The sequence below is a fragment of the Triplophysa rosa genome, linkage group LG13 (assembly GCF_024868665.1).
Source record: "Triplophysa rosa linkage group LG13, Trosa_1v2, whole genome shotgun sequence".
Classification (NCBI taxonomy): domain Eukaryota; kingdom Metazoa; phylum Chordata; class Actinopteri; order Cypriniformes; family Nemacheilidae; genus Triplophysa; species Triplophysa rosa.
Window position 1 is genome coordinate 14,083,712 of NC_079902.1, and position 23,970 is coordinate 14,107,681.

The following is a 23,970-nucleotide window of genomic DNA, read 5'->3' on the forward strand; positions in this document are numbered from 1 at the left end:
CGGCATTAGGACCTTGCGCTCCTCTTCCTCACAGGAGACAGAGAGGAGGGCGTATGCCGGCACGGGCTCAGACTCAGACATACAGGCTGACATAAGATAAGTAGCGAGCGTGATGGGGCGCTAAGAGCGATGCTGGAGTGTGCGACAGAAATAAGTCAGAAAATCCGCGCAACTGTACTCATTTAGTCGAGAAAGCAAGGCTCTCTACGCGTTTAAAGGAAGCCGCCGGGAAATCATGTCGGTGCTTGCGCTGCAAGAGTACGAATTCGAGAGGCAGTTCAATGAAGATGAAGCCATTCGATGGATGCAAGAGAACTGGTACAGTAGCCGTGTTTCATGATCAACCGTGATGTACGATAAGCTACAGTAGAATTTAAAGCACTTGCATCATCAGACAGATTATATTTAATATTATAATGCACCTAGTGCGTAGATTAGTGTAACGTTACAGTCTTTGCAGCGGTTTGGGTATAAAACATTTTAACCATGCATTAGCCAGAGATGCTGTTTGTAAATCGTCAGGGACTTTTGAAAGTCATGGGCTTCCATTTAGACAAGCAGCACGTTTTCCACCCTTGAAAGACCAATAATGTGGCATCAGTATGGTTTCAGCATTGCGTTATTTGGAAGATCTCAACTAATATGCATGTAATGAGTGGGTCTATATTTGAAGCGTCACTGCTTTCTAGTCAGATTCAGTCTGCTCAAGGTGATGCTCTGGCTGTGTCCTTCATGATAAGAGCAACTTTCATCCTATAGAAAGGCGAAATGGTACGTAGCCTATCATATGCTAACTTTTATATAAGAAATGCATGCAAGATGCCTTTTTTAAAACATAACAATGGGGTGTTTCAAATAGCTGTTTATCCTCCCAAGACTAGCCTGCCCAAATCTAAAACCTGAAACACTACTATGTGCATTGCCCCTCTTACACAAGTATCGATATGAAACGAAACAAATTTTACAAGGGATATAAAATGTAGCTTCAATAGTTGCAGCACCCAAAACGCACATGTTCCAGATGTATCCTATAATTTGTTTATTGGCATATAATCGCGCATTCTGCACGTTGAGAAACAAACCTGACACATGGTAACATCGACACGATTACTCGCGTGTATCCGCTTCTGTGATGTAGCGCGTGTAGAGACACATACGTCAGGCTTCTTTAGATTCATATCGACCGACCAATGGGAGGCGGCTTTTGATGTCTGCTGACAGAAATCCGACCAATCACGTTTCAGCGTAACTGCCCACTTCTCGGGCATGGTTGCTTGCACGCATTTATCACCCTGTTTCCTCCTGGGTAGAGAGCTGAGAATCTGAATCTTATGGTTATGTTTAACTTTCTCAGTGACAAAATGTCAGTGTAGTTGTTAGCTGCAGCATGTTTCTGTTTATTTTTAATGTAGTATTTAATGTTAAATATATGAAATCTTAATTTGCTGTTTGCCCATGCCAATTAATGCTAACACTGACATGCCTGTATAAATGTAAAACGCGCACGCACGCACGCACACACGTAGGCATCTAACACTTTAGAGTCAATCTGGCAACCCATTAAATCATGTAGCATAAATCACAAAACTCAATTCAACACAGGCTCATAAACCATTCCTGCCTCCAGGTATTTAGTTAACACGCTGTCGTTACAATTTCTATGATTTCATAATACTTATGTTGTGGCTTAACTCATAATAATTATGAATAGTTTCACATGGACATTTCTGCACTTCATGCAGATTTATCTGAGAATCAGATTCTACAAAAATTGAATTGCCAAGATACATAGTACTAAAGTTTGTTTACACTCCAGGGAAAATTTTCAAGAGTAACTGTTCGAAGTAACATTCAAATCTGTTCTGCTTTTGTTAGCGTGATCACATTGGCTGTTATAGAATCTATGCAAGCTTGTGTAGATGGATCATGTGTTAATTGTTAGAAATTAATGTTTCGCTGTTGACATTTTTAATGAGCGCATTGTTCAAATGGTGATTGGTGATTTGGTGGATTGGTTGTCCATACTTTTGGAGGGAACAGTTAAGCTTTATTGTTGCAACACCTGACGACACATCAAATCAGACCTGACCCGAAAACTAAACTGATTTTTACCTCAAACCTGAGAATAGATTTGACTTGGACATAACATTATAATTAAACCATACGGTCACTAGCCTATTTTTCCATAGTGTCTATATACAATACAGATCAAAAGTGATGTTTGGCACTGCAGCACAGGTGTGGTTGAATAATGGGATATTGAAGATTCCCGGCCGAATATAGCAGGGATGTACAAACAGGGTTGAATGGTGTTTTTTAAAAAAGTGTGCTTTCTGTTTACAGGCAAAGATTCATTACCATACAGATTTGTTGCATTTCACCTCGTGATTCTGTGCCAAAAGTCATTCAATTGAATGAATGGATGGATGAAAGGGGGGTTAAATACCAATTACCTGTAATGTTACTCAGCAGTTTCTGTGGCTATTGATCTGGGCAATTTACATTGTGTAATTGCCACATTTGCATTTCAGGGGAAAATAGAAAGTAAACGTTTGCTTGAAAAACACACCCAAGAAATTCCCCTTGTTTTTGGAGTATCAGTAGTGATTTTTCAGACATATCTGTTATGGAGGACTTAAAGTGGAAGTTCACCCAAAAATCAACTTTGTGTGATTTTTTACTCACCCACGTGACGTTAAACAAGGTTAGAGAACTTCCGGCGTCTTCAGAGCACAAACAAAGATATTTAGGTGACATCCGAGAGAAGACGAAGTGCTCTCGTGAACGTGCACCATACACTGACAAGACAGAGGAGAATATATCCATTAAAGTCGGTAATTTGGTTTGTTTTTCACACAAAGCATTCTCGTCGCTTCAAAAAAATTCATCTGAACCACTATGCGCGGATGGACCAATTTAACGATGTCTTTAGTACTTTTCTGGACCTTGACAACCATTGACACCATGGTTTCAACGAGGAGGCCTGGAAATCTCTCGGATGTCACCTAAATATCTTTATTTGTGCTCCGAAGATGCCGGAAGTTTTCTAAACATGTTTAACGTCATGTGGGTGAGTAAAAAAATCACACAAAGTTGGTTTTTGAACTATCCATTTAATGTTTTAATCATTCTTTTATGTACTTCCTGATTATTAGGGGAACAGAATGTCAGCTTTGATTGACAATTTTTGTATTATTTATGTTACATTTACAAAAGCTTCAAAAAAAATGGTGCATAAATATACATTTAATATATGAGTGGCAGTCAGACTCTTCATAAGAGATGTTACAGAGCGACATTCTTCATTAACTACATCACACTACAGAGGACTGTCATATGAAACACACAACATATTTTAAATTCTCTGAACCTCTGACTCCAACAGGTGCTACTGCATTTATGGTACAGTCAGTCCTCACAAATTCAGTGTATGTAGCACGCATACATGATTTTTTACATGCACATGTTTTGCGAATCTCAGGCAAAGACTGGGCCCACAGCAAAGCCGTAATAAATCTTGGGTCAGTCAGCGTGTATAGATATATTTAGATTGTACATCAGAACATCAACCTGTATCTACGTATACTCAAAAGATAAAGTTTTGGAATACAAAATATTTGAATAAGAACACGGAGTGCATTAGGTTCATTTCATTAAGTCCATTTCCATGCCTGATTTTCAGCATAGCACCCATAGACTGCATCGTGTTGCATGTTGGTCTGGTTTAACAGGAATGAATTAGCCACAGGCTCTACAAGTAGCCACAGGTCAATCTCTAATCTGGGTGTATTTTTATCTTCTGTTCTCACCTCGTTGCACTGCCCAAAAGTTGATTTAACAAGCCCTCTCTTATTCTAACATAGTCAGTCTCTCAAAATAAGAGACCAGCTCAGGGCTCCAGACTAACTTTTTTTACAAGGAGCACTGTAGCCCCTGACTGAAATTTTTAGGAGCGTGCAAGCAAATAACGTGGTCGCAGTCTGGAGCCCTGCAGCTCATGAAATCCACAAAATGCATGGCCATGTAAAAGTAGACTGAATCCTGCCATGGACTGCCAGCCTTACATAACAGTTGAACTACTGTACCTTCTTAATGAGACTTTCCTGGCACCATCAGACTGATCCCTTGCATGAAATGTTACTGAAAACAATCTCACAAAAACCGTAGTCACACTATGAGATTCAGTCTCAGAAAAATACTGACACTACCCTTGACAGATTATCTTTAGAAATACAATTAGCTTTACCTGCACTCTTGAAAATAAAGGTGCTTCACAATGCCATAGACGTTTTGTTTAAACGGTTCCATCCAAAGAACCCTTTCTGCTTTACAAAAGGTTCTTTGTGGAGATAAAAAGGTTCTTCAGATTATAAAAAGGTAAGGAAGAGATGGTTCTTTGTGGAACCAAAAATGGTTCTTCTATGGCATGACTGTGGAAAAACCTTTTAGGCACCTTTATTTTTAAGAGTGTGCATCCTCAAAATTTGAGTCTAAAAGGTCTTTGACAGAACTTAAAGCTTCCGCCACCCACCACAGCACAAACACGAGAATATGTAAAAACGCATTTCAAATTCGACCTCTGAAAGAGCAATGACCTTGTTTCTATTTTCACTGTGAGTAACCCTGCAGAAGAGATTGCTTGTGATGGTTAGAGACAGCAGTAGAGGAACCTCTGGCTAAAGCCTTGTTCACCGTGTCATAGATTATTACATCAGCGTTGGGGTCCTTTAGCTATATCTGTGTCTACGCACGCAGATCTACAGTATTCAGAAATACTCATGCAAGAACAGTATTTCAGTATAACTCGACTGATTTGCATGTCCACATATTGAACTGTCAGAAAATCATTGCAGAGTTCATTTTGCTTGTCCTGTAAATTCTATTAACCTTCCCAGCATTTTGCTGCACTTGTTTAAAAATCACTGAATCTAGCAGAACACATTTTGCTATCGTCATTAGTCTAAAACTGCTATTAGTCTGCAGATTCGGTTTATTTAGCTGCTTTAAATTACTTTGGAAGCACTTTAAGCGCACATACGCAGTGTTAGCCAGATGTGATCCACTGCAGGTACCTTCATCATTAGTCACTGTCCGCTGCAGGTTTGATGCACTCAGCTGAAAAAATGAGAGCATAGACAAAAAAAGCACAGATTAAGGATTTGATGGTCTTGCAGTGCATAGACCTACTTTGAGTTGATGATGCAAGACCTGAATCGGTTGCTGCAGGATGTTTGTTGTTTTATCTCACTACCGTCTTCTTGAACATTTTTTGCTCACGAAGCTCTGCTTTTCTGACATGGTAACAACGCAGCAAGGCCTCATGGGAAACTTCAGGGGCTTTACGATTGGGTGGTCACTATGGGGGGCAGGGCTTTAATAAAGTGACGTGGCATATGATTAAACCATCTCCCCTTGATCTCTTAGGCAAACAGAATAAGATGCCCCCTTTGATGCTCATGTACTCTGAATATTTACTTATAATGTGTCTTCTTAACATGATATTGCTTCGTCATTCACTGCAGCACAGCTCAGTAATGCCCCAAAAATCTGCGAATTCTAATAAAGGTTATTCATTCGTGACATGTGATCCTGTGATTCTGAAGAAATACTGAATGATATGCAAACAGATGTTATAACAGATGACTGCAGCATCACAGGCCGTTTTGTCAAGTACAAGCTTCTCAGCTGCAACAGCAGACAAAATGTCTCCGTTAGAACCCAGGCAGCGTGTTTACCCCAATACCGAAATCAGTCTTCCAATAAAACTGATAAATCGTCCCTATAAAATGTGCGCATGCTGCTGCAGCCTCCCTATGTTCACAAAGAACAATGCAATGACAAACCAAGGTTGGAGGAGGTCGTATACAATGCATATAGAATAGACTCACTGTTCTGAGCAGAGTGAGGTCAGTGTTTCTCACATCTCGTGGGCAGAAAAATAAAACGACGGCCAGCGAGCCTTTACAACCTACACCCTTCTGTTCTTCACACGATGCCTGTAGAGGTCATGCATAAATCAACAGTACACACACTCAGACAACGCTCAATTAATTAGTTAAATACTATCGAGGGAAGTCAAAATATACAATGACTTTACCCATACAGATCAGGTAATCGGACCCCCACTGAGCCTCTGGGACGGCTTGTCTGCGGAATTTACTGTAGTTCCTGGAAAGAGAATCAAGTCACACACAACATCCAGGAAATGATCCTATCGGGGAGAGACGTGCCCCTGAATGCTGGCCTGGCAAAGCTCCTTTCTGGTTTCTGACGTAAAAACAACCATCATTGTCAATAAAAGGTTACGGTGTGGTAGGTTGAAGTAAATGTTAAAACTAGGTATGTTGGTGCAAACTTGAGCTAAAAATAAACAAACCGTATTTCAATGGTATCTGTAGTAGTATCTACCGTTTGGTACTCGAGTGCTCTGATTTACAAGTGGCTGATTTCTCATGCAGCTACATGTCTTGGCTTGGTATTAATGTAAACATAGTCAGTTATGTCTAAGACATCAGTTCTAGACATGTAAATGGACCCTCATAGACCTGTCACTGTCTCTTTGACCATTAATATTACTCTGACTGACAGAAACATTGACAATAGAAAAGCATTCACAGCTCTTAGCTGCACAGCTGCATTAATAAGCCGTTTGAGTTTAAAATAAAAACATGTTTAATGTAATTGCTGTTTTATTGTTTTTCTTGAATATTTACCCAAATACGTGACATCACTGTAAAAACAACATGAAAAATGACTTAATTTATTTATACTTAATAAATTACTTCATTTGTATCAATTCATCACTGTCCTTTTGAAACCTTGTATGTCCAAATTCGCTATTTTTAGAAAATGGAAAAACACTGTACTTTTTATATGATTACATACTTTGTTGAAAACCCAGTGACAAACATAAAGGGTGACTAATAATAATGATTTATGACTAAATAAAAACCACGAAATATGGAGATGCAAGGTTTCAGAAGGACAGCAGTGAATTGTTTTATTGCTACTGTTTAGTTGAATATTAATAATCAGTTTTAATGTAATCAATTTTGGTATTTAATTTTTTTTATTTAATTGACATCCCACATACAAACATATACTCTAAACAGTGATTCTTTGTCTCGACCACCATATTGTATTATGCTAAGTAGCTTCAACTTTAAAATAAACACATTTATGACAATATACGATATAAATTACAAGAAAAGCTCAAAAGTATGCATAAAGTGAATGGAAAAATTGGAGTTGTGCAAACTAGATTTAAATTAAGTAAATCTAACATACATTCCAGTGCAATGAACTTAATATTATCAGTACAAATGCTGTGAGGAATACCCATAAGCCCTTGCGCCTGAAAAGTTTGATTATTCATGCTTTTTTTAATTTTAAGCACTTTTGGGGCATTTATATAGATGTTAAAAAGTGGTATAACAAAATGTAAGATGTATTTAGTATTATTGATGTTGTTTTGTGAAAAATCGTTTTCTGTGAAGTTACTGTACCATTCAGGTGATTCGTGTTTGCTTTGGTAAGCATAGACCCTGTTCAACCCATCATAATTCTTACCACAATAAGGAAGACACACAGCAGAAATGCAGTATGTTGTGTACTTCTGTGGAGAATCATTCAATGACTGACATCAAATCAGTCATCAATTATTTCAATACTATTTGTTATAATAATATACTTCACTATGCTATATGAACATTATGAACAAGTACAGACTACATGAGCACTGTAAATTGATTGAACTTGTGCTACATATTTTTTTAAGTAAAGAAGGTCAAGTGAACTCATATATTTGTGTAAACGCAACAAGGAGATTTAAGTCAAAATAACAAGAAAATATTTAAGTTGCATTTGCTTAAAAACCATGATGCAAAAATGGTGGACATCTATTTTAAGTAAAGTCAACACATCACTTTTACTGAACTCTCGCTGTTAACCGGAATTAGCTATATTAATTTAGTTTCTCAACAACATTCTAGACGGCACGGATGAGAAACAAATTTATTGCAAATCAGATTTAGCAGGATAAAAGTGCCCTCGAAACTGAATTAGACCGCACTGTGGATGTTTCCAGCTATGAGATAAATGCACTTCAGCTCTGCCAGATATTATAAGATCTTAAAAGCAATGCAAGCTGTCAGAATAAGCCCAATAATCTGTTTGTGATGAAAAGCTCCAACAACAGTTTATTTCCTTTCACTTTGGCAAGAGAGAAGTGATGAGTATAGGCTTTAAGAAATACAATGACATATTTATGTAACGTTCGATGCGTTTGGACAGCACCACTTCAAGCAGCGAAACGTGCTGAGCCAATTGCATTAGATTCTGAGGTCAGGATTTAATGTGATAGAACAACAAACAGGTTTTGATGTTTTTATAACAAAGATCACAGTATAAACTTAAATCCGAAATGTGTTTGTTTAGACTAGGATTTGAGCTCAATATCTCGGTTTCCGAGATGCCCACTATAAAAGACTTTCTTCTTGCTTTTGACATCAGCTACATACATATCTAGATCATATTACAGTAATTTACGTTAAATTGATGCATTTAGCAGAAGCTTTTATCTAAACCAACTTGATGTTTTCAAGCTGTTATCGATATATGGACATTTTCTTTATGAGAGCAAGAAATCGGCTATTTATTTATGTGGAGTATATCACCTCACTCAATTGACACATCAGTATGGCCCTAAGGTCCACAGCTTCAAATATGAATCATAATCATTTATATGATCATAAATAAAGACTAAGAATATGTTGTGAACAGATGGTCATGCTGAAGGTAGTTATAGTAGATGCAAAATTTCCTTTGACTATACAGTACTAATTCATTTTTTACCATCTCTCTCCCCACAGGAAGAAATCTTTCCTGTTCTCGGCGCTCTACGCTGCGTGCATACTCGGTGGGCGGCATGTAATGAAGCAAAGGGAGAAGTTTGAATTGAGGAAACCGCTGGTACTATGGTCTTTAACACTCGCCGTCTTCAGGTAATTATGTCATTAGGTTCATAATAAACAAACTGTCTGATACCAAACAATTCACTCCCAGTTAATACAGTAGTTCTCAGTCATTGCAGGTCTTAAAGCAGCAGGGCACTTTCCTCGGGAGAGGCACGCAACCCAAAAAAGTGGCACTAAAATACACTTTATTTAATTACACTAAAGTGCTCCATTTTCACACATTGTAATTAATATACTAAAATATAGTCTTTAGTACTTCTATTTATTGTTTATCAAAATACCACAGTTGAGTACACTTAGATCTTATTAAGTTTATCTACTAAAGACATGTTTTGTATATTTAGTTCAAAATTAGTGTGTCACTTTTTCCACCTGGCAAAGGGAAACGCATAATGTGGCAGGTATACTGTGTATTCATAAATAGTTTTATGTTTTACCAGATTAATGGTGTGCATTATAGGCAGTAAACAAGCCACTTCCTCGTTCCAAGTTACTTCATAAAGACCTGCAAAAAAGGTATATAAGAGACCTGCATATAATGATACGCTTCGAGCTTACACCTAATCTCATCTAACTCATGTTACATCATAACACTGTCACCCACTCTTCTATCTATAAACATCAGCACTCAAGTAACTGTGGAATAGACATGACGCAAACTCCAACGTCTAACACATCGAGATCCAGCCACTAGAAATTAGAAACTTGACCCACCCACCCAATGCCACAGACTGTCAATCAATAAACGCAGCCAATGAAAATAAAGCCAGAAAAGCTCCGAAAGCCAGAGGGCGCTCTCGCTCAGAAAGTCAGAAAATGGGACATAGAAGAACGATGTGCAATGTAGTGTTATGGCTAGAAGGGATTCAGCTACCTTCACATGCGCACTTCAATACTGCATAATTTTTGTCACGCTAACAACAGTTAATTACGATTTTATTATTATTGTAAGGTTAGGTTTAGGGTTGGGGTAGGTGTAGGCGTAAATGTAATTTATTGTAATTTTATGGCAAGATTTTGCATCCCTTCTAGCCACAACCATAGATATCAAAACTAGATGCCGCATTAGCAACTGTTTCTGTGGGCCGCTATAGAGGGTATGCATTGACGTCACTTTCACTTTTCACTTTTTTGATGTCAGGCGCGCTCTGGCATGCTCATGTGGTAAAGTGACGACACGTCCATACCCTCTATACGTAAGTCGTCCGCCATATTGGAGCGGTGCGTGCTGGTCTGTGTTGCCAAGTCTGCGGCTTTCCAGTGGAATTGGGTTACTTTGTTACTGTCTCTCCGGTTTGTTTTATCTACAGGTTAGGAGTGGAAGGATTTTGTATATAGCTGTCCATCTTAAGATGATTTTATTTATGAATGTAAGGTTATGATATTTGGACTAGGTACGTTAGGCTCGTGATGAAGGATTTTGTTTTTCTCAGATCTGCCAACCCTGCCAAGTAGGGATGTAACGATTCACCGTGAGCCGGTTGAAAATCGGTTATAATGAGTGACGATTCAATTTGGTTGAGGCTTGAACTGAATCGCAATACATTTTTTGAACAGCAGGGGCCGCTATTTTCACTGCAAACCTGAACGTGGATGCTGATATTTCTTAAATGCAAAAAAATCCAAGAAAAGCACAGACAGTATTAGTTTGTTTATATTAAAGAGACTTTTTCTATTATTAATTTGTTATAAAATCGCAGTTTAGTTTTGTTATTTGAAATAAAACATTATTTTATTATGCAAAGAAACGTGAAGCATTTAAGAAATAATGCAAGGGAAGTTGTTCATTTCTAATTTGTTTCAACTCATTTTTTAAAAATGAATCGTGAGTAAATCGTGAATAAATCGCATCGTGAGATCAGAATCGTGAATCGCATCGCATTGTGAGCTGAGTGAATCGTTACATCCCTAACCAGTCCGTTAACACTCAAGAGCAAGCTGACTGCATATGATTAGGAAAACATATTTGTTGTTGTGTAAACCTTTTCACGTATTTTCATGATAATAAAATATATTTATAATGATGATGTTTGACGAGTGTTGCTTTTTCAAATGCATGTTATGAACGATTCAATCTCGTAGTGATTTTAAAACGAGCAGTACTTCCTACTGATCAAAGAGCCGTTGTTCACGGAAGAGCTGTACATCAAACACAGAATCGAAGCCTTTGCGATTCAGAATCGATTCTAGACAGGTATAATTGGTGTGAATCACGATACATCGTCCCCAGCCCTAGTTCTAATAGCAGTACTGCAGATCATTTAAAAGCTCAATGTATCTGATATAAAAATATATTCTCTTTTGTTCCGTATCTCCTTCTGTTAGTATATTTGGTGCTGTCAGAACTGGTGGATACATGGTGAACATCTTGATGACCAAGGGTCTGAAGCAGTCGGTGTGCGATCAGAGCTTCTACAACGGACCAGTCAGCAAGTTCTGGGCTTATGCGTTTGTTCTCAGCAAGGCTCCTGAACTAGGTGAGATTATGTGATATTCCATTTAAATTTCATGGGTTTAGGTTTAGTTAAGCTGCTCTTGTTGTTGCTATTTGTGTGTTAAAGAGGTATGAGCCTAGATTGCAACCACGTAACAAATCAGTATCAGTATTAATCAGCATTAAATTGGTCCGTAACATGTATGAGCATTTATGAGACGTCACATTGGGAGATATGCTTGACTTAAAGGCCCAGTGTATTAAATTTGGTTGCAACCAATGGCTCCCCCTCCCATTCGAAGCTCAACGGTGGTTCTCACAGGACAAAGATGTCATCTAGTTTTCGCTTCTTTGCTGAAGGAGATAAGATATTTACGAAACACGCTCTGTGGAGCAGTTTAGGGCTACTGTAGAAACAACATTGCGAATTCCATGTAAGGGGACCCGTTGTGTATGTGGATAGAAATCGCTTTCTAAGATAATGAAAACCTAATGTTTCATTACGTAAGATCTTTATACATATCTGAAGACATAGTTTATTAATGTATATTGAATTTCATTTCTGTCAATAGATACTCCAAAAATTACACACAGCATCTTCAAAGTGTTTTTGATATTACGAAACACACAACACAAAATGTACACCAGGGGTCCGTTTCAGAAAGGAGGTTTAGTGAAAAGTCGGAGTATATTAACCCTGAAATGAGGGAAACTCTGGGTTTTCCGTTTCAGAATGTGAGGTATGTCAAAGCCGAGAAAGCGGGGGTAACTCAAGCCCGTTTCTAAAGGAGAGGTAACTTAGAGTCAGTACCCATAGTAACTTACTCTGTGAACCTAACCTGGTCGGGAGCAGGTTTTCTTTGGTAAACCCAGAGTTTATTTCAATCTCATCCCCCTTTTAAAGAGCAAGTGGTGTAACTCATTCATTAATTCATTAATACAGTCATTCATGGCACACATTTTGATCACACAGAGACCATCTCAGTGACTTATACTGTATAGCATATGTGCTTTTATAAAGGATTCATGCTTAATGAATCCTTAATGAATGAAGAGGCTGCATTAATTCATTGGAATATACTTTGATTTCAGAAGAGCAATTTAGGACCCGAGTGGAATTTTGTCATTTCCCTGTGCATTTTTATTAAAACTGTACCGTTTTTCTTTACAGTGAATTAGATATATCAAAATATATCTCATCCATCCTTACATCAATAACATCAGCCACCGTACGTGTATTACTACATCAGAGCATAATTTTCTATGGACGATGAGAAATTACTTAAATAAAGTGCACGAATAAAGAAATTAATAAATACAGACATACATGCAGAAATGAAGCGATAAAATAAACAAGTAATTTTGACGTGCAGCCAATCCAACTGAAATCTGCTAATTTTGCAAAAGAGTCTGACGCCCTACTGGTGTCCTATACACCATGACGTCTCATTTGAGTAACTAGAGCACTCATGGCGAGTGAGAACATACAATTTTTTTATTATTTCTGTTTTATTTCTGTTGTTTCATTCATTTAATGATTAATTTGTTTGTTTATTGCTACATTTATCAATTTATTAATTTAAACTTAAGTCATTTTCAGGACATCAGTAACTGTATGCAGTGGAAAGTGTGCCTCACTCTCAAGTGCTTTCTGCCGCCATGTTGCTTTTTTTGGTGCCGTTGCCATGGTGAATCGTAATATCGGAGCTCCATTGATAATGGCTTTTTATAGTCGTGGTGCACGCGCTTAACCCAGGGTAAGCCTACCCAGAGTAAATTGAACTAACTCAAATCAGCTGTTCTGAAAACAAAAACTCAACGTTTCTAATTTCTAAGTAAACCAACTCTGAGTTCAAGGTTTAACCTAGAGTTGGTTGAACCTCCTTATTGAAACGGGCCCCAGGGGGTATTCCAGAAAGCTGGTTATGTGACATACCTGAGTAAGTTTAAGGGTTAGTTAGCTGATAACCTCAAGTTTCGGTTCCAAAAACAGAGATAACTTTCAGGGTATGTAAGTAACCATAGCAACTCACTCTCTGAAGATAACCTGGGATTGTCTGCACATGCGTGCGCTTTTTACGTAACCTATAATATATTATAATTTTACTGTATTACTATAATTACATTTCCAGTCACACCCATTGCGATTGAGCATTTACAACTGATTTTCTGCTAATTTTATGATTTGTAACCTTTTTAAAATAAATTAATAAATTTAAGGCTTTGTGTTTACATTGACTGTACATACTTTTAATTAGGTTTATTATTAAATCTCCAAATATGATTGGATGCATAAATAGTATGCACATCTTACAATTCTTGTAACTTCAGAACAATTTATTAAGAATTTGCATCTCATTACTCTTCCCCACTAACTATATCATATTTGACGCATCTAAGGGCAGTTGTGGTGTAATGGTTAGAGGGATATACTTATAACCCAAAGGTTGCACGTTTGATTCCCAGTCTGGCAGGCCTGATTCCCAGGATAAGTTTAATTATAGGTTATCACCTATGGCATAGTGTTTACAGATTTAATGTCCCTTTATAACTTTAATTCAGATACAAAATAAATTAAATTAAATTAAAAGACTTCTAAGTGTTTTCATACTATCTGTATTTCTTAATAATGTTTTTCTGATCCTCAGCCTCCTCTACGGTATTGAAAGGCCTTACTCCAAATTACAATTTGTTATTTGTCTTTGAAGATAGGTCTTTTACACCTCATTTAACATTTGGAAAGCCATGGCTTTTTAGCAAACAAGAAAAAAAATGTATATGTATTTGAAAGGGATATATACTGTATTAGGCTACAATACATATAGTATATGTGACTGGGCCTAGTATTTTATCCTTTACCTCGGTCACAGCAGACCTTCAGCCTCTACTCCAACTTAATTATCATAGTGTACTGAAAAGCCTCACACAAGTTTTACCAAAATTATGACAACTGTAGCAGCTTCTACAAAAAATTTTTTTTTAATTAATAAGACTACATCAGCAGTTGAATATAAAGCTGATACAATACAAAGTCAGTTTTCAGAAAACCAAATAAAGGTAGATTTTTTTAAAGAACATACAGGGAAGGAACAAAAAAGAGGCTTAATACTGCCTTTAAAATTAGAAATGTGATAAAATACATACACAACAATTTTGGTCAAATACCATGGTAGACATATTAAAATAACAGTTATAAACATCTAAAAAACTACACTTTATGTAACAAAGATAGCCATGATGAATATATATTTTAAATATTTCAGTATAAAATAGAACATAAATTAATTATTTACTAAATATATAAATAGTTAAAATATAAGGCATTTAACATGAATTAAATATGATTTTTATGGTTTTTAATCCCGCACCTCTGATTTATAACGTTGTTTTACAGTGAAAAACATTAAGCTTTTTCGGCCGTTTCCATGGTGACTCGTGAACTCTGTGATCCATTGACAATGTCTTCATGTTGTTTCTGTGAGCGCTCGTTAACTCTGGGCAAGCAAGGTTTGTGTTAATCAACCCAGAGTTCAGGGTTTAGCTGAAGGTAAATTAACCCTGCTTTCTGGAATCCCCCCAGTTGTTTCTTATCAAGGCTGAATTCTCATAACACAACTTTTTTTAAATATTGCAACTGTACAAACTTTGTTAGATCTTCAGGTTACATTTTACAGTTTTGCAATTGGACAACATTCTTGCTCTGTTGGACTGAAACTGGTCCAGTGTCAATTTTTATGTAAATACAGTCTCTTGCAAGAGAGTGGTTACAGCCACTGTTACAGAGGTCCCAAATTAAACCCCTTTCAAGCAACAGTAATCCCTTAACACAAGCATTGAAAAATCCACATTTTTGTTAAATGTGTTCAGACTAAAATTTCTGCTACAAAGCACTGCAGAGAGTCTAGTGTTCATCTGCATGAGTATAATCGGTTGTGAAAGTGTAACTGAATTTATTGTTAGTGTGAATCTTGCGGTATAACCCTGAGTCTAAAGATCTGGAACATTGATTCTATTTTCCGCCTGCCTGGGTCTATTGTGTTTGCTGTGTCCTGGCGGTTAGGGGGCTACCGGCCCGTTTGTAAAGAAAAAGACAATATTGAGAGAATGTGATGACCCTTAACGTCCATATAGAGTCAGGCCAAGAATAATGACTCATGAGGTCTTTGATATACAGCAGGGGACATGCCAACATACACGGACTTTTGACCGTCTGAAACACACACTTACCGTCTCATGAAAAACTTAAAGGTTATGAAGGGCAAATGTGAAAGTGATTCAAAAGGTAAAAAGCAGACAAAGGCTATACTTATTCAAGTATGCTTTCAACCTCCAACACAGTGCCAAATTAATTTCCAGTTTTCTTATGCCAAACACTTGATCTTCCATTGTTTGGACACACGGTTATTCCACCCCAAAGTCACACCTTCAGTCAAAGTTGCTAATTTTAAAATTACACACACATTTAATGACATAATATATGATTTACAAATTTAAACGGCAGTAATTATTTTTCATTTCCTGTTCCATCCTTATTCATTCTACAAGTTAATAGCATTTACACAAGGGTTTATGAAATCTTAATTGTGTGCTTTGTCTAGTGAATACATTGATAAACTTTGCTCTGGTTAGATACTAAAAATATTCAAGGACGTTTCATTTAATCTGTAACGCGCACGTCACAACATCAATAATTTTACAATCTATCCGTGGTCACAAACCACATAGAAAAATAGAAAAGATAAGGACATCTAAAAAAGAACAGTGGTTGCACAGAGACTGGTGTTTTTGTTTTAAACTTTTGTTTAATTAAGTGTTCAATTATTAATTAGAATACAAGATTTATTTCTCTCTAACGCTCCCATTTCACAATTAAGTTTATCGTAATCTTTCCAACACACCCCTTAGGAAAAAGAACCATACTGTAGTTTTATTATAGTGAAAGTGAAGTAACAATGTTTTTTGGTTGATTGCTTACCATTTGTATAACCATAATTTCACTACCAAGGTTAAACTGTGGTTGCTCCAGTAAAATCACGGTCAATTTGTGGTTTTACTTGAAACAAAAAAACGAATTACTACAGTTAAATCATGGATAATTCTCCATCTACATCTCATGTTGTTTCTGTTTATTATACTTACAGGAGACACAATGTTCATTGTGCTACGCAAGCAGAAGCTAATCTTCCTGCATTGGTATCACCACATCACAGTATTGCTGTATTCCTGGTACTCCTACAAGGACATGGTAGCCGGCGGTGGTTGGTTCATGACCATGAATTACCTGGTTCATGCCGTTATGTATTCTTACTTTGCTCTGAGGGCCGCCGGCTTCAAAATCTCCCGCAAGTTTGCCATGTTCATCACTCTGACGCAGATTACTCAGATGGTGATGGGTTGCGTGGTCAACTACCTGGTGTATTCGTGGATGCAGCAAGGCCAAGAGTGTCCTTCGCATGTGCAGAACATTGTGTGGTCATCCCTCATGTACCTCAGCTACTTTGTGCTCTTCTGTCAGTTCTTCTTAGAAGCCTACGTCACCAAGACCAAATCCAAAGCAGCCAGGAAAAGCCAATAAAGCAAAAGATTAAATTAATAACATAATCAACAAGAGGTGGGGAAGAATAGAAAAGTGGACCAATGAATAAGAGTCTTTATTGTTAGGGCTTTACTGTTATGAACTTGAAGGAAGTGAAGACAATGAGGGTCTACTTTTAAGGCTGGTGTATAATGAACTACTAAAGTATAGAGTTTAACCTCCCCGCCACTAGGGGAGCTCTATTGATCTGCACTGAGAAGTCATTATGATATGATATCAGTTCAACAAAAATGTGTCTTTTTTGTGATGTTTATGTGCCCAATCCTATGTATTTAAAAAAAGATGTGTAGAGATAAAAAGGGTGAATACATTTTAACAGAATTAAGGAGGAGAAGTTGAAATGAAATGAAGGACATTTTGAAGAAAAAAAATCATTTTAAATTCAGAGGAAGTTATATGAATCGAATTGTGTGATAATGTCTACAAATTGTCTAAACATTAAATGTTACCGTTCCATTTTTTATTGAATAGATACTAGAGCGTGTACGGTAGTTTTGTACGAAAGCCATGTTAAATGGATGACTGGTCCATCTTGAGCAAGAAATGCCACAGTGTGTTCCGTGTTCAGCATCGCAGCACCAAAATTCTCTCAGGTCTTCACGTTTTCCATATGATGTGCATATCATTTTAGAAAAAAACTAAAAGGGCAAAATAGTCAACGTAGTTAAATAGGCTTGAAATGTTAACACTATAAAATATGCTTTCATTGAAACAGCAGCCACACAAGTATACAAAAGGGAAAAAAGACCAATGAAGGTCAATATTGAGAGGACATTCAGGCCAAGTGATCATCAGAGCACCTCGAGTGTTCTGTGAAATATGAATCATTGGGACTCTCAATGCGCCATGCTGAGTTCTGGGCCTGGCCTTCTTCCGATGGCTTTAGGTCATTATTACCTTCATCTAGTCCAAAGACCAACATCGTAGAGTCTAGCCAAAATGAACACGAAATGCAACATGTCTATATTTGCTGTATCAAATCTAAACAACCTGTCACTGGTGTCCATTGTGCTCTTGTGCATTCGCACTGTATACATGTAAAGCATCTATAGAAATTTTAACAAAGAGCCAAAAGTGCTAAAATAATGATGTGTCTGTTTTTATTTGTATAAATTTTACAACAACAAAAAAAAGTTTCATTACTTCTTACACCGAGAGAAGCATGCAATATTTCTGGTACATATTTTGCTCATGACTCTGCAGGAAGTGCATGTGAACTGTCAGTCTTGCTGTGAACAGGCTCAGCAGCATGCCAAATGGAAGCACTATCACCTCACTAACACTGACATAAGGCATACGTTAAGACTGTCCTTGTTTCTAAAGCCACACTAAGCGGTGGGGTGTGCATGCCTGAAGGGGTGGGGTTGTGAATGTGTGCTCGAGTAAGTGTGACAGAAATGCTTCTATGAGACATTTCAAGCCTTTTGGAAATCTATTGAAAGTATGATTAAATGGACATTTGGAGCACAAGTCACACCCTCTGGAAATCTCAATAGTCACTTAAAGATGATCATTTATAACATATTGTATTGAATTAAGTGACTTTTCACATACAACCATGTTCAGATCCTTAGCTTAAGTCTATAGGGGTTCTACGCGTTAATGGACATAACAGACATGAATAACTATAAAGCATGTTTTATAAAACCAGTTTTGTAGAACACTCTATTTACAGAGACTAACCTCAAAACAGCAAGTGTTAATAGTGATAAATAGGCATATTTGGCATTAGGATTGCCTTCTATCTTATAAGTGCTTTTAGCAGTGTTAAACATAACAAAATCAATTCTACACCTTAACATAAACAGACAGCATCATATTTATGGATAAACAACTGATCCCATTTAGACAAAAACTGAGACTAAAACATTTTAAACATTAAAGGGATACTCCACCCCAAAATTAAACGGTAGTTAAAGGTGCCCTAGAACTTTTGCTTTACTAAATTCTTCAATGTATATTTACATTTATGCATTTGGCAGACGCTTTTATCCAAAGCGACTTACATTGCATTATCCTATACGTTTGTTTCTAGAACCCACGACCTTGGCGTTGTTAGCGCCATGCTCTTACCACTGAGCTACAGGAAAGTATATCATTTCACAAGTTAGCCTTAGCAAATAAATAAAGTGGGATGAATGAATGGTATGCGTATTTGGCGTGCTGTCAGGGGAGAGGTCCCCGAAATCAGTATTTTCCCAAACCTAAAGTGCTCCCCCCGTTATACGGAGGTAGAAACAGGATGATGGTGATGAGTCCGGATGCTGCAAAAATGTAGAGAGAATGAAGGTAAGGAGGTTTAGCTATTTATAGAGCTTGCTCTTGAGCTGATAGGGCGGGTGCCAGGTGAAGTTATTGATGATGATGGATTGGCCGTGTAGATTAGTGCACGTGCTCCTCCTGGCCTTTCTTAATAAAACATAATTTGTGTTCAACAGAACAAACAAAAATGATACAATAATTGTTCCTACTATGATAGTCAATGATGTCCCAGAAATGTCAGTTGCTAACATTTTCCAAAATATCTTTCTTTGTGTTCAACAGAACAAAGACATTTATACAGGTTTGGAAGAACTTGGGGGGGGGTTAATTCATGACAGAATTTTCATTTTTGTGTGGATTATCCCTTTAAGTAACCAACACAGATATAAAGATAAATCTAGTAAACTAAGATGATTGTATAACTAATTTCGACTGTAACAGCATAATGTTCAGCAAGTCAACTCGCTGAAACAGAACAGAATTTGTTAATCACTGCCCTTTCTACACTTTCGGAATGTTGTTTCGGTATGTTGATGTTCACATGAATGATCAGGAATGACTTCACAAATGTATAGTTTAACTCTTTTGTGAATCCAGTCATACCAATCGCTCCAAAGACAAGAAAAACTGGCGAGAAAGAAAAACAGTAGCTGTTATGATGAAAGTTCAACCCTGCAGGATTGTTTAAATCACGCTCATTCAGCCTGTCAATGGCTACGAGAAACCAAAATGACACTTACTCTTTTGTACTCAATGATTCCAGTGATTTAAAGTACTCCACACCAGACAAGCTGTACAAACAACGTGGGACCTAGATTTTATGCTGAGGCCCAGACCAAGTATAACTACAGCCAACACAGAATCCACACGAATACAGTCAGGATTCACAAAATAACTTCTGTGTCCATATTTCACCCCATCACGGTTCAATGTGTTACTTAAAGGGATACTTCACCCAAAAATGAAAATTCTGTCATCATTTACTAACCTTCGAGTTGTTCCAAATCTGTATACATTTCTTTGTTCTGATGAACACAGAGAAAGATATTTGGAATAATGCTTATAACCAGACAGAATCCCCCCCTCCCCATTGACTACCATAGTAGGAAAAAATATGATGGTAGTCAAAAGTGCCCCAGAACGGTTTGCTGTCCTGCATTCTTCAAAATGTCTTCTTTTGTGTTCAACAGAACAAAAAATGATTAAGTATTTTTTTCCAACTATGGGAGTCAATGGGGGCAAAATCTGTTAGGTTATAAGCATTCTTACAAATATCTTTCTGAATGGAATGGGGGGGACCCATTCCAGGGCGCCCTGCCATTCACGAAGAAGAGAGAACCTTTCCCTGGAACCCGCGCCATGCCGTCGCAGCCTATCTCATGTTTTTATTTTTTATTTTTGGGTGAACTATTACTTTAAGATCAACTATTACTTTAAGTGTGTGATTGATTTACTATTTTCCACATAAAATCAGCCTACATAATGTAATCAACATTATATAAAAATATAACCTTGTTATCAAAATCAAACTTTGATGCTCATCATTTCATAATTGGAGACTTTAGCCTGGTTACCACAGACTTGGACACATATTGTTTGCAATTACTACATTTGGACTGTGACCTCAGGCATTTGCATGCCAATTTAATTTTAGGATGTGGTGCATTTATGCCAACTGAAAATGTTTCATACTTGTGTCATAGTCTGGTTCCAACTTCCAAGCGGAAGTATATTTCATAATCTTCTCATTACAGTCACACATAAAGCAATAAGCCTGATTTAAATTAAGCTTGATTTAAAAGTCTCAGCCCTATAAGGAGAATGCTACAAAAAGCATCAGGTCAGGCGAGACTCATAAAACGTCAGATATCATGCTGAAAGAGTCCACACAATGTAGGCTACAGTAGGTAAATGTGAAATGGTTCTAATTTAGTGTTATTACGAGTTGTTTCACCACCAGACATGTGCATAATTCAGCAATAATGAATGAACATACAACTCTACTCGAACAAAACATCACAGAAATTCTAATGGATTAAAAAACGGCATCTATTATCAAGGCAACAGAGCAAAACTCAAACATTCAGGTTTTACATGACCTAACAATTCAGGCATACAATATAGATTTATAAATTTGAGGTTCTCATTTCCACAGCTAGCATTTAGAAACTTTTGTGTATGTAACTTTTCACATTAACATCAGCAATAACAACAATTTTTGGAAACAAAGAACTATTTCAAAACTAGGAACGCCGATTTTGATAGACAAAGTAAATATGTGGTTATAAGAATAATTACCTTTTTTTCAGACAGACAACAAGCATAACAAACTCTGTCACCAAAAAGCTTCAAACAGTCACAATTCAAAACAAACAGAACACAATGATCTGTGGCCATGCCTGAAACTGGCCTGAACAACTTCTTAAACTGCAGGTTGAGTCACATAATTAAAGGCTTTTGGTGTGTGTAACACATGTTTCATATCCTACCTGTTCACATCATTCTCAGTGCTGCATGGGTGAGCCAGTTGCATATCCGCTGGTGTGTTACTTCCTTTTGCTATTTATCATCGCCCCCTACTGGACAGGTGACAGATACACAGGCTTTTTGTACTGTAAATGGTTAGCTCGCTCAAAAAATAATAAATCAATAAAAAATATCTATCCCTTTAATATATTTATTTACAGTTTCAAGTATTTTATTGGCAGTGTTATATGTATATTTTGCTTCCACAGAATGGTAGTTGTGAACGCACAGATAATCAAGTAAATGCTGGTTATGTTTGCACAATGCAGTCTATAGGAAACTGCAGCATATTCAATATAAACATTTCAAGTGTTTTTATTTTTGTTGGTAGATACTTTAAGAAAGAAGCTCTAATCCAGGTTGCCAAGATAGTATAATCACAAGCATGCATGAAGCTTACTCACATTACACTTCTTAATCATTCAGGCCGCATCTTCACAACATAAATTGAATTTGCATTGAGCAATTTACAAGCTCAAATCCAACATGCACTTCTTCACACTGTAAAAAAAATCCGTAAAAAAACGGATAAAGTAGGCTACTGGCAGAAAATTACCAGTACATTTTCCTTTATTTTACGGACATTTCCGTTAATGCTATGATGCAATTTAATGCAGTGCAAAATGTAAAATACAGGTAAAACAAATGTAAAAATGAATACGGAAAATTCCTTCATATTAATAAAAAAACAGTATATTGTGTCCTATTTTTACGGATTTTTTTTAGAGTGCAGCGTCACCGGCCTACCACAGTTCTCCCCTTCTGTCTGACAGCTCTATTAGGGCACTGACAAGCGTTCCCGTCAATAAAATTGAGCCTTAAGCACATGTGCCTGTGCCCAAATTCGTGCATTATCTCTTGCGCTAAATCTACTCAAAGCCTAAAAAGCAGCGTGGCTCTGGGCAGGTCACAGGCCACAGTGGCTGTGCGCTGACCTGGAGGATCAGCAACAAAGCTTTTGAGTGGGCATCTAATGCCTTATTTAGTCCTCTCATCTGTGCACCTTTTGGAGTCTCCACAGACCAACTGCTTCCTGTCTGATGAGAGAGAAAAAGCAGGGGGGAAACGTTGAAAAGGAGGCCAACTGCAAACACCTTTGTTCACACATTTCCTCTTTATCGCCATCTTTCTCCTCCACTCACAGGTGGATTAGCTCTCTCATCCTTTGATCCCCCCATTTTAATTCCCTACAGCTGAGAGAGGGAGCGTGGCCAGATTGTTTCAGATCCTGAATCACATTTCATCAGTTGGAAAAAGTGGAAAAGCGTGATTCCTTCCAGAACATACTGAAGTTAGTATAATAAGGAGCGATATGTTGATGTTTCTCATAATCTCCTCCAAGCGCTTTCTTGTCAGTGTGTAATATTGAGGCATCATGAGCTTCAAAAATGTAAGATGTGATGAAAACAAAAAACCCAGAGAGACACAATTCTATTCAACCCACCACACAGACAAAAGAAATTACAGTAAATACAAGACTTTACTGGGAACAAATATGAAACAAATATGCCCTTTGCCTTTTGGTGTGTGTACCATGAAACACTAAAAGTGGCAAAATGCTGAGAGGTTAAAGACAACATGTCCACTCATTTTAGAGTCTCTTGGCTTTTGTATTATGAGAAATTGACGCAGGTCCAATTTCATCTTTATTACAGGCTCCATTCTCCCCAGTTTGAAGTGCAACCCAGACTGCACTGCTCATCATATCAGACAGCAATATATAGATAAGTGGACCATCTCAAAAAATCAATAGATGTGGGCCAGTGATGGTAAAGAAAGAGATTAAAAGAGAGAGAGAGAGAGAGAGAGAGAGAGAGAGAGAGAGAGAGAGAGAGAGAGAATAATGTGTGGTCTGTTCCTCCCTCAAAACAAAGGTTTGCTAACAGACAGTTGACCTCAGTAAAAACAACATATACTTTGAAACAATAAATTGGAAATCTAGTACATATTATTTTCTTTAGAGTTCTCACCTCGTAGCTATATTTTGTGTAGGAATCTTTACCAGTCTGACATATACTTTCCTGATCACATGATTTTCTGGGGGTAAAAAATCCCTAAAGAAAACAGTAAATGACTTTTACAACATTCTCAAACAATTTCTCGTCCTTTACTTTATTCATTGATCTTTATCACTTGCAAAAGACATACATATTACATCAATATTGCAGCTGTAGAAG

General features: G+C 37.2%; 1 protein-coding gene across 1 annotated transcript; it reads left to right on the forward strand.

Annotated features, from left to right (window-relative positions):
- On the forward strand, positions 1–18,091 carry elovl6 (ELOVL fatty acid elongase 6). The gene is made up of 4 exons (XM_057350243.1): positions 1–318; positions 8,871–9,002; positions 11,301–11,452; positions 16,551–18,091. Exons 1-4 carry the CDS (start codon positions 236–238, stop codon positions 16,982–16,984), a joined length of 801 nt encoding a protein of 266 aa, XP_057206226.1. The 5' UTR covers positions 1–235; the 3' UTR covers positions 16,985–18,091.
- The last annotated feature ends 5,879 nt before the right edge of the window (positions 18,092–23,970 follow it).

Bases quoted from the DNA above. Each gene is read 5' to 3' on its own strand.
- elovl6 (XM_057350243.1), top strand. From the start codon at position 236: ATGTCGGTGCTTGCGCTGCAAGAGTACGAATTCGAGAGGCAGTTCAAT. The intron at 319-8,870 runs GTACAGTAGCCG...CTCTCCCCACAG, and splicing joins CGATGGATGCAAGAGAACTG to GAAGAAATCTTTCCTGTTCT. The intron at 11,453-16,550 runs GTGAGATTATGT...TTATACTTACAG, and splicing joins CAGCAAGGCTCCTGAACTAG to GAGACACAATGTTCATTGTG.